Source organism: Scophthalmus maximus, chromosome 4 (assembly GCF_022379125.1).
Source record: "Scophthalmus maximus strain ysfricsl-2021 chromosome 4, ASM2237912v1, whole genome shotgun sequence".
In the NCBI taxonomy this organism is placed as follows: Eukaryota; Metazoa; Chordata; class Actinopteri; order Pleuronectiformes; family Scophthalmidae; genus Scophthalmus; species Scophthalmus maximus.
The window spans coordinates 22,952,125-22,965,648 of NC_061518.1; the positions used below are offsets into that span (position 1 = coordinate 22,952,125).

A 13,524-nucleotide genomic window follows, 5' to 3' on the forward strand; every position below is an offset into this window, starting at 1 on the left:
TAGAGCAGACACCACGAGATGTCAACCAATCATCAGCTGTAAGAATCAGCCAGATTGTAATTTGTGCAGAAATACACAGACTAGCTGCAAAGGTTGTGTTACGGACTGATAAGACTGAGAATAATCTATATCAAAGTGATGGAAATGCCAGAATGGGGAGGAATAAAGAATCCACTCATGATCCTAAACATACAAGCCCCTCTGTAAAGCACAGTGGATCTGGTGTCATGGCTTCAGTATATAGATGACGTAACTCATGATGGCTGCAGCAGAATGAATCCAGAAACATTTTGTCTGCCAGATTACATATAGATACATACATATATACAATACATACAACTAATCGACAGTAGAAGAGGAGACTGAGAGGAGAAACTCCTTGAAACAACAAAGGCTTATGCAACTAAATATAGCTTTTTATTTACTTTAAGTTACTAAAGACTAGCTGTTCTTTTACTTTTGCTCACACAAAAATGGAGGTCTGATACAAAAGGTGCTATGACCTACGTTCTTTAAACAACTAGACATAAATACTTTTCTTTGTAAATACAAGGAAATTAAAACAGAAATTTTGAACTCTTGCCTCATTGTCATCTTTAAAACTTGAATAGTATAGTCAGTGTACAACAGAAACAATGGAACTGGCCTTGTTGTTCCATTCCAATAGTTTTAGAGGGAACTGTATATGGCATCTTGATTTCCTTATTAATGTAGGGAAGCATGTGGAGTTGTGGATATTGTTTTTGACAATTATTAGACTTTAAAAAATATATCATTTCAAATGTATCATTAGGCTTCTACTCTAGGTTCCACAGAGTACCTGTGCTTATAGCTCTGTGACCACAATATAAATCAATGGTGTCAAAAGTTTGTTCACCAAGACATTTTTCATTCTTTCCCGAGCCATGAGTTGCGTTTTCCAGCAGCGGAGCTTGCGGTTCTTAGGCATGGCAGTTTTCTTTGGTGGGTGTTTGGCGCTATTATTTAAATTTGACCAATTTGCTTGTACTCACACGCACAGAAGCTACATTTTCCCCTAGAGCTTCGTCTTCTATACAACTCTGATAAGTGAGGGCCCAGGACTGATTGCTTTTAGATATACATTCAATTTCAAGTAATGATACTTTTTCATAAAAATGAAATGTGGCATTTGGGGAACAACAATAATTTTGTGCTACACCCCTCTCTGGTGTTGGAGTTCTTTATTTTCTTTTCTTTCTTTATGTTCTTTTCATTGTCCACTTCTATATTTTATCACTGTTTCTCTACATGTCTATCTGCTCACTATGTTTTCTGGTGTTTCTGTCTATGATCTACTGACTCAAGTTTTCAGCTTAGTGCCACACCGCTGATTAAAAATGCTATTACACAATGAAATAAATGGAGGATTATTTTCTATTTATTGCTTGTGATCTTATTTTTTATGGCCGTTGCCATTTAACTTAGTCCACTTATCCAATCCATTATAATTGTCAACACTGTTAAATCCTGCATCATCTGTCTCAATGAGCTTAAAAAGGCTAGATGCTTTTTTATATATAATGTAATTTCATGATGATGTCATCCTGATGCTGTTTATACCACATAATGATAAATGATTGCTTCATCTAAATGAACTGTAGCTCTAATCATATTTGTTACAAAAGGGAATGCATTGATACAGTAAATTACATAATTTTCTGACTCCATAGTGGTGTCAAAATGATATCGTCCCATCCAATAAATAAATAAGGGGGGGGGGGGGGGCATGTAAGTCATCACATGCCAACGTCAAGCAGCACGGGTCATGCAAACTTGTACCCTGGCTATATTTACTCTTGCACTCACTAAAATATTCAACATTTTTCAGGTATTTCAAAAAGATGGGGACATGAATTTTAATTAACCATGAATAATGTATTCACAATCTGTTCTCTCTGTACAGCGCACACTCAACACATAATCCCCATCAAATTCATATGGCAGCAACATGCTGTACCATCACTACAGGCAATGATGAAAGCCAGAGTTGTGTGACTTTTTAGTTGGTCACAAAAAAGCAACCCTGGGAATTTGTTGGTACTGTATTTCATTTCATTTGTATGAAATAGACTGAAGATGAATAAAATTAAAGATACATTTACAGAATTTATGTGAGATTCATTAATATGCTAAATACTGAAATAGGACTGTGTCGCGGAAAACCTGACTGAGCCAGGCATATTGGGAAGCCAAAAAAATATGTATAACATCTGAATTTGAATAAACATCTAGCTTCAAAATGGAACATTTATGAAAAGTTTATTACAATGCGGCCACATCTTGTGGTCTTTTATTGTCATATGAAGTCAAGTGCATGAGAGATCATCAAGCAGGGACGGGACTGGGTTTGAGATTATGTGCTGGTGGGAAGATCCTGTTCCGTGACACTCAAGCAAGACTATTTTGGGTAATTTCATATGTTCATTGAATGTACTGTTGGAGTGTTGGACCAAGGGTATGTTTTGCTTTATTTTTATCAGCAGAGCTGGGTAAGGTGATCTCCTTATCATCTTCACTGACCTAACCAAGTTTTTCGCGATACATATGCACAGCAACACGCATACATTTTTTCATGGATGTTTTCCCGTTCTGAAAAGTACTGACTTGTTGATGGATACCAAATGCCTCTACCATAGGATGCAGGTATATGGATGACTTCAATGTATTGACTGTGCTGCTAATTTTCACATTAAGTTGATTTTTTTCTTTGATAGCATAGAAAAATAAGTGTTTTTTTGAGATATTCACTGTCCATTTTTAGGTCTTCAAAGACTGATTTTGAGATATTTTGGGACGAGATTTGGATCAAGGTTGTTTCAATTGAATTTCTGTTCATAACAGTATCCTTTTCTTTTTATTCCTTCCTTTTACTAAACCACCCTCTTGTCTGTTGTATAATCTGTTGTGAAACCTTGGATAATGGGCAGATTGTGACGATAATTTATTTATTACAAATAAATAAATGGCGAGCACCACACCCAAACATTTCTTCTCTTTCACTTGTTTGTAGTCAAGGGGTTGAAATGTAGAGTGCTAATAAGAGCACTAATATTCATATAGATTTGTGCAGAATCAAAATATTGAGCAAACAAAGCTTCATGATGAGAAGATTATACATATATACAATTACATAGTCAAATGAGTAAAGTCACTCTAATCACTACTTACTGATCGTTTTTCTTTTAATTTCCAATCACGGGTTGTCTGAATATTATTGTAACGGGAAACTCTCAGTAAACAGATCACTTAACAACAACCACACAAACTTTAACTGCAACATTAAAAGAAAAACCTGATGAAATGTGCCTATGTATCAACTAATAGACTGTAAATGATAATGTACAACATGACAGGTCCCAAGAATGAAGTCAAATCAACTTGATCGGCCCCTTGTTGTTGACTGCAGTATAGGTCATAAACCCCACCTCCTCCATGTTCACTGTCATTTGAGGTAGTTCTTATCACACTGATGCATATTCATGTGTCTGTGTTTCGGGTAAGTTTGGTTTTTGGTAGTTATTTGATGCTGTACAAATGGGGTGAAAAGTCATGACTGACACCTGAGACTGACTTTATAGGTCGAGCACACGTATCAATGGGACCCTTAATTCTGCGGCTTTACACCACGACCACTGTACTTCACAGACTCCAAATGATGTCAAATGCGCAAGGTGGCGGCATCTGTATCGGGGATGTTTTAGCTTCAATCGTGTAAGATGAGAGGAGGTGAAGACATGTTGTCCATGTTTATATACAGTCTATGGTATCATCGTTGCTTTACCCATGTGTAAAGAATAACCACATTTTGCTCTGAAGATATGAAGATGTAAATGTGATAGGCCGGTTTATGTTGCTTTCTAATTTTCCCTTCATGTTTCTGGTCCCAGCAGTGAGAAGCTATTAAATGATTTATCGATTATTGAATAAAAATCTAAATTTTGATAATCAAATTCTGAAAAGTATTTATACTGTAAAAAATTGCTCATTCAATCTCCTGAAATATGGGAAATTACAATTATTTTTTATATGACTGAATTAAATATCTTTGTATTGGTTATGTGCTGTTGGTTGGACAAAATGAGTAGTATTACCTATTATTTCACACTTTATACGAAATTATTATTCAGACGTTATAGATAGAATTGTTCAACAATGACAATAATATTTAGGTGTAGACCTGTTTTGGTATTTAATGAAGACATACCACTACTCTCATGATTCATTTATTGTACTGTGACGGATTTTGAACAGTTCACTGTGTCAGACCTATGTTCATAACAACCCAAACTCCACATACAGCTCCAGTTCGATATATGCAGCACCTTGAACGAGTAGTGCAATTCCACCTTTAAGTGTTATCTTAGTAAAACTCAAATTTCACCGGTGGGAAACAAGGGGGTGCACTTGTGTAGCATAAAAGGAGGAAAGGAAATGATGTCCACCTACATATCTACGGCTCTCCTCTTTCAATGGTCGCATCATCACCAATAGAACATTCACATTCACACTCACAGACATGCACGCTCACACTCACACAGACACGCACGCACACACACACACACCTCCTTCTCTCTGGCCTGTTGCTATAGAGACACTAATAAGATTGTCAGAACCACTGAGATGTTTCCCCTGCTGTGGCTTGAGTGACAAGACCTGCTGACAGCTGGAACACACAGAGAGCCCTGGGCCTTGAGCAAGGCACCAACACTGACAGATGGACAACATGTTCCCGTTTGGCATGAAACAAACCAACAATCAAATAGAGGCTGTGCCAATCGGTGGCGCATGACAATGGTCAACCACATTGGTTAAGAGTCAAACCAAGATGGTAGATGTTGAAAAGGTTTCCATGGCGACTCACTACATTCGGCTCCACTCTGTTTCAACGGAAAGAGGTGGAATCCATGCAGTTTTTTGAGGAGAGAACAGGTTCCGTCTTCCTGTCTACAGGAAGTGAGATTTAGGAATAAATTATGAGGTGATATTTAACAAGTGGTGTAAATTGTCTATCACTGCATCCGTGTTTTGGTTCTGATCAGCTTGCTGTAATGATTTACAGTAGTAAGAGCACACCTGAACCAAGCGGCAGGTTTAAAGTGAAACTATGTCATTGCCATATAGCTTTAAGCTCAATTGCTACAAAAAAGCTTCTGTGTAAGCTTATCACACTTTACACATGCATTTTATCTGCACATTTAAGTTGCACTGTACATGTACATTTCAAATCATTTCTGTCCCAGTGCAGTATCTGCAAAAAGGTTTCAGTTAAGTCGTCACACAGTCCAAAGTCACAACAACAACACATGTATAAGGCCCAGATGCATTACCACAGATCCATAGGCTCGATAACTAGCAGCGCCAGCAGCAGTAGTGGGACACTGCCACCGCTGTCACTGCTGATCATTATTTTCAGGCTGGTGAATTCCTCACGGTTAACCTGCGGTTGGTGTGTGGTGTGATTCTACACAAGAGCGGAGAATACAGTCCTCAGACACCCAATAAGCTCAGGGAGATGGCCATCTGAGAGGACCATCAATTTGTACTTTCTGAGAATCGACAGGCCAAAATAACTGGTTTATCAAGTGCAGCGGAGAGGGCTGATCAATAGGAAGTAGAGTGGAGGCTCATCCTAGGCAAAATTAAGTTTCTGTGAAATGTATTGTTTCAGTCTGTTCAGCTGAGGCACCAGCTGAGCTTAAGTTGTAGCCTCGCCTGTCTGCCAGGCATCAGGGCTGGAGATTCAAAGAAGTTGCATGCCGTTTAACGGAGCAGTTTTACAGAGCTATAAAGAATTTTCGGAGTTGACAGATCTGGTTAACTCCCTACAAGACAAACCAAAATGCACTGTTAAAGTCCGTGAGCAAGGTTTCCAGAGGAGTAGATCGTTGTGGGAATGTAACGTTTGAATAAAGGAACTTACTTTGACGTCTTCCTGTAGTTTTCCAAATCGAACCGTGCCATTCAGGATCCTGTTGACGAAGCCATGCTTTTCCTGCTGAAGACCTGAAGCCTGGAAAGGTAGAGAGGGAAGACAGGGGGGTTACTGATCTTTAGTAAGAGAGGAATACAGAGGGGGGCGAAGTGCACAACTGATGAAACAAATTATGGACAATGGGAGAGGTGGATGAAGGAAAAATTGTTCAAACTGTAGCCAAGTTACTGTAGTCCTGTGTGAGGCACAAAGACTGTCACAGTCTCAGTTATCTGTAACTACAGTAGATCGTACTGTAAGTGTTCAGAAGATTAAAGGGTACAAATTACAGAAGCAAATAGCAATAGCCGCTCAAAATCAATGTCCATGGTCCTGGTTCCTTTCAGCCCAAATTTTACTCCAATCAAAAAAGATCACGGTTTGTTCATTATGTTGAATTTACTAATTTGACTCCTCTCTACCGCTAAAAAGTAGTTGTGGAGTGTAGGGCCTTACATCTGCACATCTTTGAAAAAAGAGGTTTTAATTGTTCCCTCGGTAATACACATTCATTTAGAGAATTCAGCTAATCATATAGTATTTTTGTGAACTTATTACATAACTACCAAGAGTGTTCAAAGTGTTGTAAACGGCTGAGTGCAGAACAGAGCCCGGGGACCTACAGTTACTAACTCCATATCTAAGTAGGGCTGCAACCAACAATTACTTTCATAACCAATTAATGTGCAGATTATTTTCTCGATAAATCGATTAGTTGTTTGATCCATAAAATAGAGAAAAATGTTGATCGTGTTTCCCCAAACCCTAAGATGATCCTTTGTTCTGTCCACAAACCAAAGAGATTTAGTTCACTGTCATAGAGGAGCAAGGACACTAGAAAATATTCACATTTAAGAAGCAAAAAAGATAGAATATTGACCCATTAGCAGATTATCAAAATAGTTGGCAATTCATTTAGTAATCAATTAACTGTTGCATCTCTAAATCTAAGGACATCTTTGTGTTTGAGCTTCAAAAGTGATCAACAACAAACTGTCCAGGACATAAACATAAATATTGTTATCCTGTTTTAGCTACAGTCAGACACTGAAGTCAGCTTTGATTAAAGTCCAACCAATCAGCCAGTCCTCTGGCTCTGTTGCTCAAATCATATCACCACAATGCAGCAAATGACCAACAATAATACCTTACAATAATACCACCAGCAAACACACACACACTGCACACATACCGCTGAACTCACTTTGCTCTCATCCAAACAAAAACTTGTTCTTATTAGCTTTAGACGCACCGCCACTAATGTGCCTGTCAGCCTGACCTTCTGCGCACTGTGGGCTCTTGTTTATCCTTTAAACAGTCACAGTAGCTGTGGCAAAGTCCCTGCATCTATTAACATTTGCGAGATAAACTTTCTCCAATTCCCTCTGCCCGGCACGCAGCCAACTGAGGCCAAGTGCAGACTGCGGTACTTGCTTTTCTTACTGCTCTTTGTTGTTTCAGATAAGCTCCTTGACTTAACCAGCTGCATATGTTACGGCTGCGACTGAATGTTACACCGCAGAGCTACCACAAAAGACCAAATGCAAAGCCTGATTGCTCAGTATATATATATACATATATGTATATATGTATATATATATATATAATGTTGTATCAATTGAAAAGTTCTATGGATCTCAAGAGCATTAGTCAACTGCATACAGTTACAATGTTCTCCTGAAGACTTTTTTTGGGATTCCAGTCAGGTATCAAGCCTCTGAGAGAAAAAAAGGTTCTTTAAATGTAATATTACAATCTTCTGTTAATCAATATACAACGCTCCGGCAAAAATAATACATTCTCTATGACCATATGTATTCTGTGATTTAATGCTTGTGTTTTTTCTCTCGCTGAAAATGGATAAAATGTCCTTAAAATGTACAAGTAACAGAATCCAAAAAAGTGCTGTGTGCAATATCCTTTGTTCTCTCCATTATTTTCTCTATCTCCCTCCACTGCAGACTTATCAAATCGGGGAAAAAAAACTGCTCTCAGCTTTTACCTCACTGAAGCGTTGGTCAAGTAAAAATTATTGATTTCTTTGTTGACTGTCATCTTGTTTTAGTGTCTGTCAGCAGCCTGCACAAAAATCAAGCTACTCCGGTGAACTTACTGACGTAAGACTATATTTGATCCACTTCTCTGGAGTGAAGGCACTGCCAAACTAAAATGATGTGGCATGAAGTTGGCACTCGACACGATACCGCGAGCCGGGGCCAGATTCACCAACATGAATATGATTATTCAATGTGCACTCATGGTTAGTTTACTTAGGCAGCAGCTCATTACTGCCCACCAGGCACATTCAGCAAGCGAATGAGAAGCAGGCATAAACAAAGTTCAGAGCTGGCATCCCCGGAGACTTACCGACTTTTAAAGCAAATGTGGCTGATTCCAAAACATTTATGTGACCTATTGCTCGATGCTACGAAAAAACAAACATCTGTTACTTATAAAATTATAAAATATCCAAATATTTAAGCTTAATTGCTTCATATCAATAATTCATTAGGGGTTGTATAAATGGGTGGAATTATTGAAGTGTCAACAAACGGCACAAAATTTAAACAATCCGACAACTGGTGGGTGCAGAAAGAGAGAGAGCGAGAGAGAGATTGTACTAGTACAATCATACAGTATGTAATACCTGGCCTACCAGTCAACTGTGAAAAGCTGAAAATGTATAATACCCTCAGGAGTGTAATAAGTACTTGTGTGTACATACACAACCTACTATTAGGGCCAAGGGTGTCAGTGGTACTATGCGTACCATGAAAAATAAAAAATGGTTCTGCTGTGTCAGCAGTACCGTGTATAATAGTTGGTCTCGCTCCTGGGAAATGTGCTGTGCCAGAGAAATGACAGCTCCCAGGTAATGCCGGGTCTTTCCCTCCTCCAACACACACTCGTCCTTCTGCCGCTCCAAAAAACTCATCCTCCGCTCAGCCTTCCTGGATGATGGAGAAATGGGAGAGAAGAAGGGAATGGGTGAGAGGGAATTAAGAGAGTAATGAGGAAAAAGATGTGGAGAAAGAAAACAATGTGGTGGTAAGAGAAAGGAGGGTGGAGAGGGGAGGAGATTTAGGGGAAAAAATGCAGGACAGAAAAATGTATGAGGAGTTAAGGGAAAGGACCAGGGGCAGATAAGAGAAGAAGAGAGAAATGAAGAGTTAACCGTCATCTTGGTGCAAGCATGGCAAAAACAATGTTGGTTAATCATCAAACACCTTCAGACAAACTTCACACTTCAGAGTGAGACAGTCCACATTGATCTCAACTCATCTACAGGGAGCAGAGGACGACTCCACAGACCTGAGCAGATTTTAGAGCAACCACAGTCTCTGAAACAAAATAAAATGATGCACCGGAGGAGCCTGATCTGAACTTTAGTACTTGTGCTGTTCCAGAGACACAGTAAACATCATCTTATGACTGTACAGTGATTTAAAAACAACCCCCTCTCACACTTCCATGTCCAATCTAATTTCACTTTCAGTGAGCATGTTAATTTACACATGGGATAAAACTCTCCTCTTGAACAGGGCTCCATCTTTGGAAAAAAAAAAAATGGTACAGACTTCTGAGCATTACCCGAGCCGACTTGCTGTTGACCTTTCCTTCAAGCTTGAGAAACCAACTATCCCACTTCAGGTTACACTTTGGCTGCCTGTCAGAGGCTTTAAAGCTATTTAATCCGAATCAGTTGTTAGCAATTTGAGGAATCACTGTTTAACCTGTTTATTTTGATTAGATTTCTCATACTTTGATCTTGGCTGGCTGCCCCACTGTCTAGTTGGGCAGAGCTATGCTAATAATTATGCATGATCATTGAAACTCCACATGCTAATAGGGAAAAGATAGACATGTGTGTCGCCACGCATGAATTTGGTGCAACAAAAATTGACAAGAGAATGAGGGAAATGTCAATCAAATGCAGTTTGTACACAGTCCTGAGAAAAACACTCCGTAGTGGAGTGAATAGGGATTTCAAATAATTACATCTTTCTGAATTTAACAACAGAATAAAATGACTTAATACTACAATAAGAAGAACCACACACTAATCTCTAGATAGCAAGATAGATTAGATAGATTAGATAGATAGATAGGTGCTCCACTGAAGTCTTGCTCAAGGGCACCACAGTGGAGGTAATGTTGGAGGGACTTTAACTTTCCCGGCCAACATTTATCCTGCAAACCAGTGACCCTTCAACTTACTTTCTCCTCACCAATTGTACAATGGCTGTCAGAGGACAACACAACACACACAATCACGTCTCTGTGTGACATTAGAAGACATTACATTCATTTACATTCATTCCCTCAAGACTTATTCCAACCACATCCACAACTTGCCTAATCTAACCCTTAACACACACACACATACACACGCACGAGCACACAGTGTTTTGGTGAACACAGTTGTACAGCTACCTGCACAGCTTCACAAAGGGACTGCTTCCTCATTCTTGGACTTCGGCATCAACCTAATTTGTTCTGATTCTAGTGTCCTGTTTTTTTTTTTTTTACAAAATCAAATTATGGCACAAATGCAAATATAATCGTCAGCTGACGCTGTGATGACTTAATTGACCAAATAAGCCTCTGGGGAAGACAAAATCATCAACGATTTGTGAGGCATGCGTCCACCAGCATTCTTGTGTGAGATGAAAGGAGACAAGAACGTTGAATATTTAACACCTGTTGGCTTGTCGGCTGAGCTGGAGCTCAGCCTCCAGTCTTTTCACGTCAGCGGTCACGTTGGCCTTGTCCTGAGCCAGTCTCCTGTTCCCTTCCTGCAGACTGGACACCCGAAGCAGCAGCTCGTCCGTCGCCCTCTTGTTCCCGTTCTCCTGCTGCTCCAGCTGCCTGAGTATCCAGAGCAGATTGTATCACAACATCTGCTCCTTGGTTGACACTTTTGAACACAATGTGTCCTGTTACTCTATTGGTGTACAAGTATACAGTACAGAGATCTGAATATGTTGCTAGCTTTCATCCATAAGGATTTGTAGAAATCAGATTTGCAGAAGCAGTTACAGCTAGGAAAATCTTCAGATGCCACTCAATACTTTTTCTTGTCTTGTTCTTGCTTTTTTTATGCTGCAAATCAATTGTAAGCCAAATTAATAATAAAAACCTAGCAGAGGTGAAGTCTGGTCAAACCTATGTGATCGATAAAGATGAGGATCTCTGACACTTTTGTCACCAATATAAACTGTTCAGTGTTGTCATTCAGTTCTCCCTGCTCTCGATTCAAAACAAGGGAGGAAAGAAACGCGCCCTTGAGCAGGAGCGGAACAGCTGTTACTAATGACTTCTTCATATTTTAGACAAAGAAATATTGAATGAAATCCACACTGTGATGGTACCCTCTGAGTTTCCCAGCAATGTTGCAGTGTTCATCCCAGGTTATGGCATTCTTCAGGCGAGCCTGAAGGTCTTGGATCTGCCTCGTATTTTTCTGCGCCTCCCTCCTGCTCTCTTCCAGGTCCTCCTGCAGACGCTGATTCTCTGCCTCTAACAACATCAGTTGCTTAGAAACCTTGGACACTAGAAAAGAGAGGAGAAGGAACGGAGTTTAATAAATCGTCCAAACGAAAGCAGATCAGATCAGAGGAAGGACTCGGGGCCACAGTGAAAGAGAGGGATACAAAACATTTACTCACCAAAGGTTTTTCTTGTTTCTGCACCTGTCCTCCCGTTTTACCCATGAAAAATAGATTTAATTTTTACATTTTACTTTCATTGCACCCGGTACCTTCTGAGTGGTGTCTGCTGTGATTGGCCTTGGCCTTGACGTGCTGAGCCTCGAGCTGATCAATCAAAACCTGGTTTTCTTGCAAAACCAAAAAGGCTTGTTTTTGTATTTGATGACTGCAGAGAGAAGGAGGGAAAGGGAGAGAGAGAGATGATGTCCATCCATACTTAGCCGGCAGAACACAAAGCTGCTGTGGGAATTGAAATGAAAACAGCAATTATAAAGGATCAGACAAAAAACTATCACTCTTTTAATTGGTACTGAATAGATGAAACCCTTTTGAAAAGTGAGTCACTTTTCCTTTTTGACACTGTACTAAAATAAATACTGTCTACATCACCATGAAACATCCAAGACTTGATGAGAATGAAGATTTTGTAAGACACAGATAAAATCGTTAACAAACAGTACAGTATCTCTTTCAATGTATTGGTTTTATATTGCATTTATATTGATCCTGGGTACTTGTAATAATAACAACCTTTGTTTTATTATTTTATTTTTTATTGTATTACATACACATTGAAATAAATATGATTTTCTATGTTCTACAATGAGAATTACCAGGGGCTCAGGGTTTTGAGGTAGTAAAAAGTTGAATACAAGGTGCTTCAGAAGTTTAACCGATCAGATGCAGACAAAGCCTCTGGGCTTACATCAGACACACTCACATTGAGCCAAGGATGTAGTTAAAATGCCTTTATTGGTTAGGGCATAAGAGGTGCCTCTTTCCATTCACACCCCATCTCTAACTGCAGCTGCGTCATGTAAAAAAAAAAAAGAAAGAGTAATTATCCGACTTACCGGAGCTATTTACAACGAGTAGATACTGTTAAGTTTGTGGGCGTCAGCAATATCATAAGCTAGAGGGATCGTGAAAAAAAACTTAAAGGCCTTTTCTTTATTTTATTATTTCGCGCATTATTAGCTTTAGTAACAGACACTAAGAGGGGGCAAGCGGCAAACAAGTGCTGACGGTGCTGAGCACAGTATTTGTTCTTACCAGTCCTTCTGGCCGACCCCTCCGAGCTTCGCAATTTCATTATGAAGTCTCTCGTTCTCATGGATCACCTCCTCGACATGGACACGCAACCTCTTCACGTCTTCCTGTGGCGAGCAGACAGCAACAGATAGAGATCTCTGATTTCGTGGATGCAAAATAAAGCCAAAAGAAGTCTCCTACTCTACCACGACACCTCTACAAGGATTAGCTTGGTGCCCCTGTGCGCCTGTTTGTGCTACCCCCCCCATTTGGAACTTTACCCCTCAATGTGGGACTGTATTATCTTCATTACCTCACTATTGGCAACATATTTTTTTCAAGTGTGTGAAAGTATGTTCTCCGGAAGACTGTCACTGAACGCCTTTTTGAATATTAATCAATGAATAAATAGACAGAGGGAAAATGTCAAGTTTTCGAATACGTTCACCATTTAATATATTCTGCTTTTCTTTATTTCCTTTTGACAGTTGAAATAACGTTTATTATTCTTATTATTATGGTGACAAGACAGTTTGTGCTTGTGGATGAAGAAAAACTCAATTTCAGTTCCGCTTCATAATTTTCATATACCGGTAAATATAAAATACTACAGCCTTTGTTTTTCTGTTAAATTACTCCAGCATTATTCATGAGCAAACTTATCAACATTGGAGAAAATATTCATGCTATAGAGTTTATTTTTACCGCCCGGATGCCGGCAGGTAGGACTCATGTCCTCGACTTTGGCTGTGACTCAGAGTCTAAATCAGTTAAAAATAGCTTTCAGGA

At 39.3% G+C, this 13,524-nt stretch overlaps 1 protein-coding gene across 2 annotated transcripts in view; it reads right to left on the minus strand.

Moving 5' to 3' along the window:
- Positions 1-13,524, minus strand: part of cep89 (centrosomal protein 89) — a 52,094-nt gene that overhangs the window by 28,235 nt on the left and 10,335 nt on the right. For both annotated transcript variants that reach the window (XM_047331585.1, XM_035628348.2), the window contains exons 11-16: positions 12,757-12,860; positions 11,754-11,869; positions 11,365-11,545; positions 10,694-10,861; positions 8,802-8,943; positions 5,942-6,031 (exon numbers count right to left, since the gene is read on the minus strand). In XM_047331585.1, coding sequence (XP_047187541.1) covers positions 5,942-6,031; positions 8,802-8,943; positions 10,694-10,861; positions 11,365-11,545; positions 11,754-11,869; positions 12,757-12,860 — 801 coding nt within the window. The remainder of the gene's footprint in view (positions 1-5,941; positions 6,032-8,801; positions 8,944-10,693; positions 10,862-11,364; positions 11,546-11,753; positions 11,870-12,756; positions 12,861-13,524) is intronic.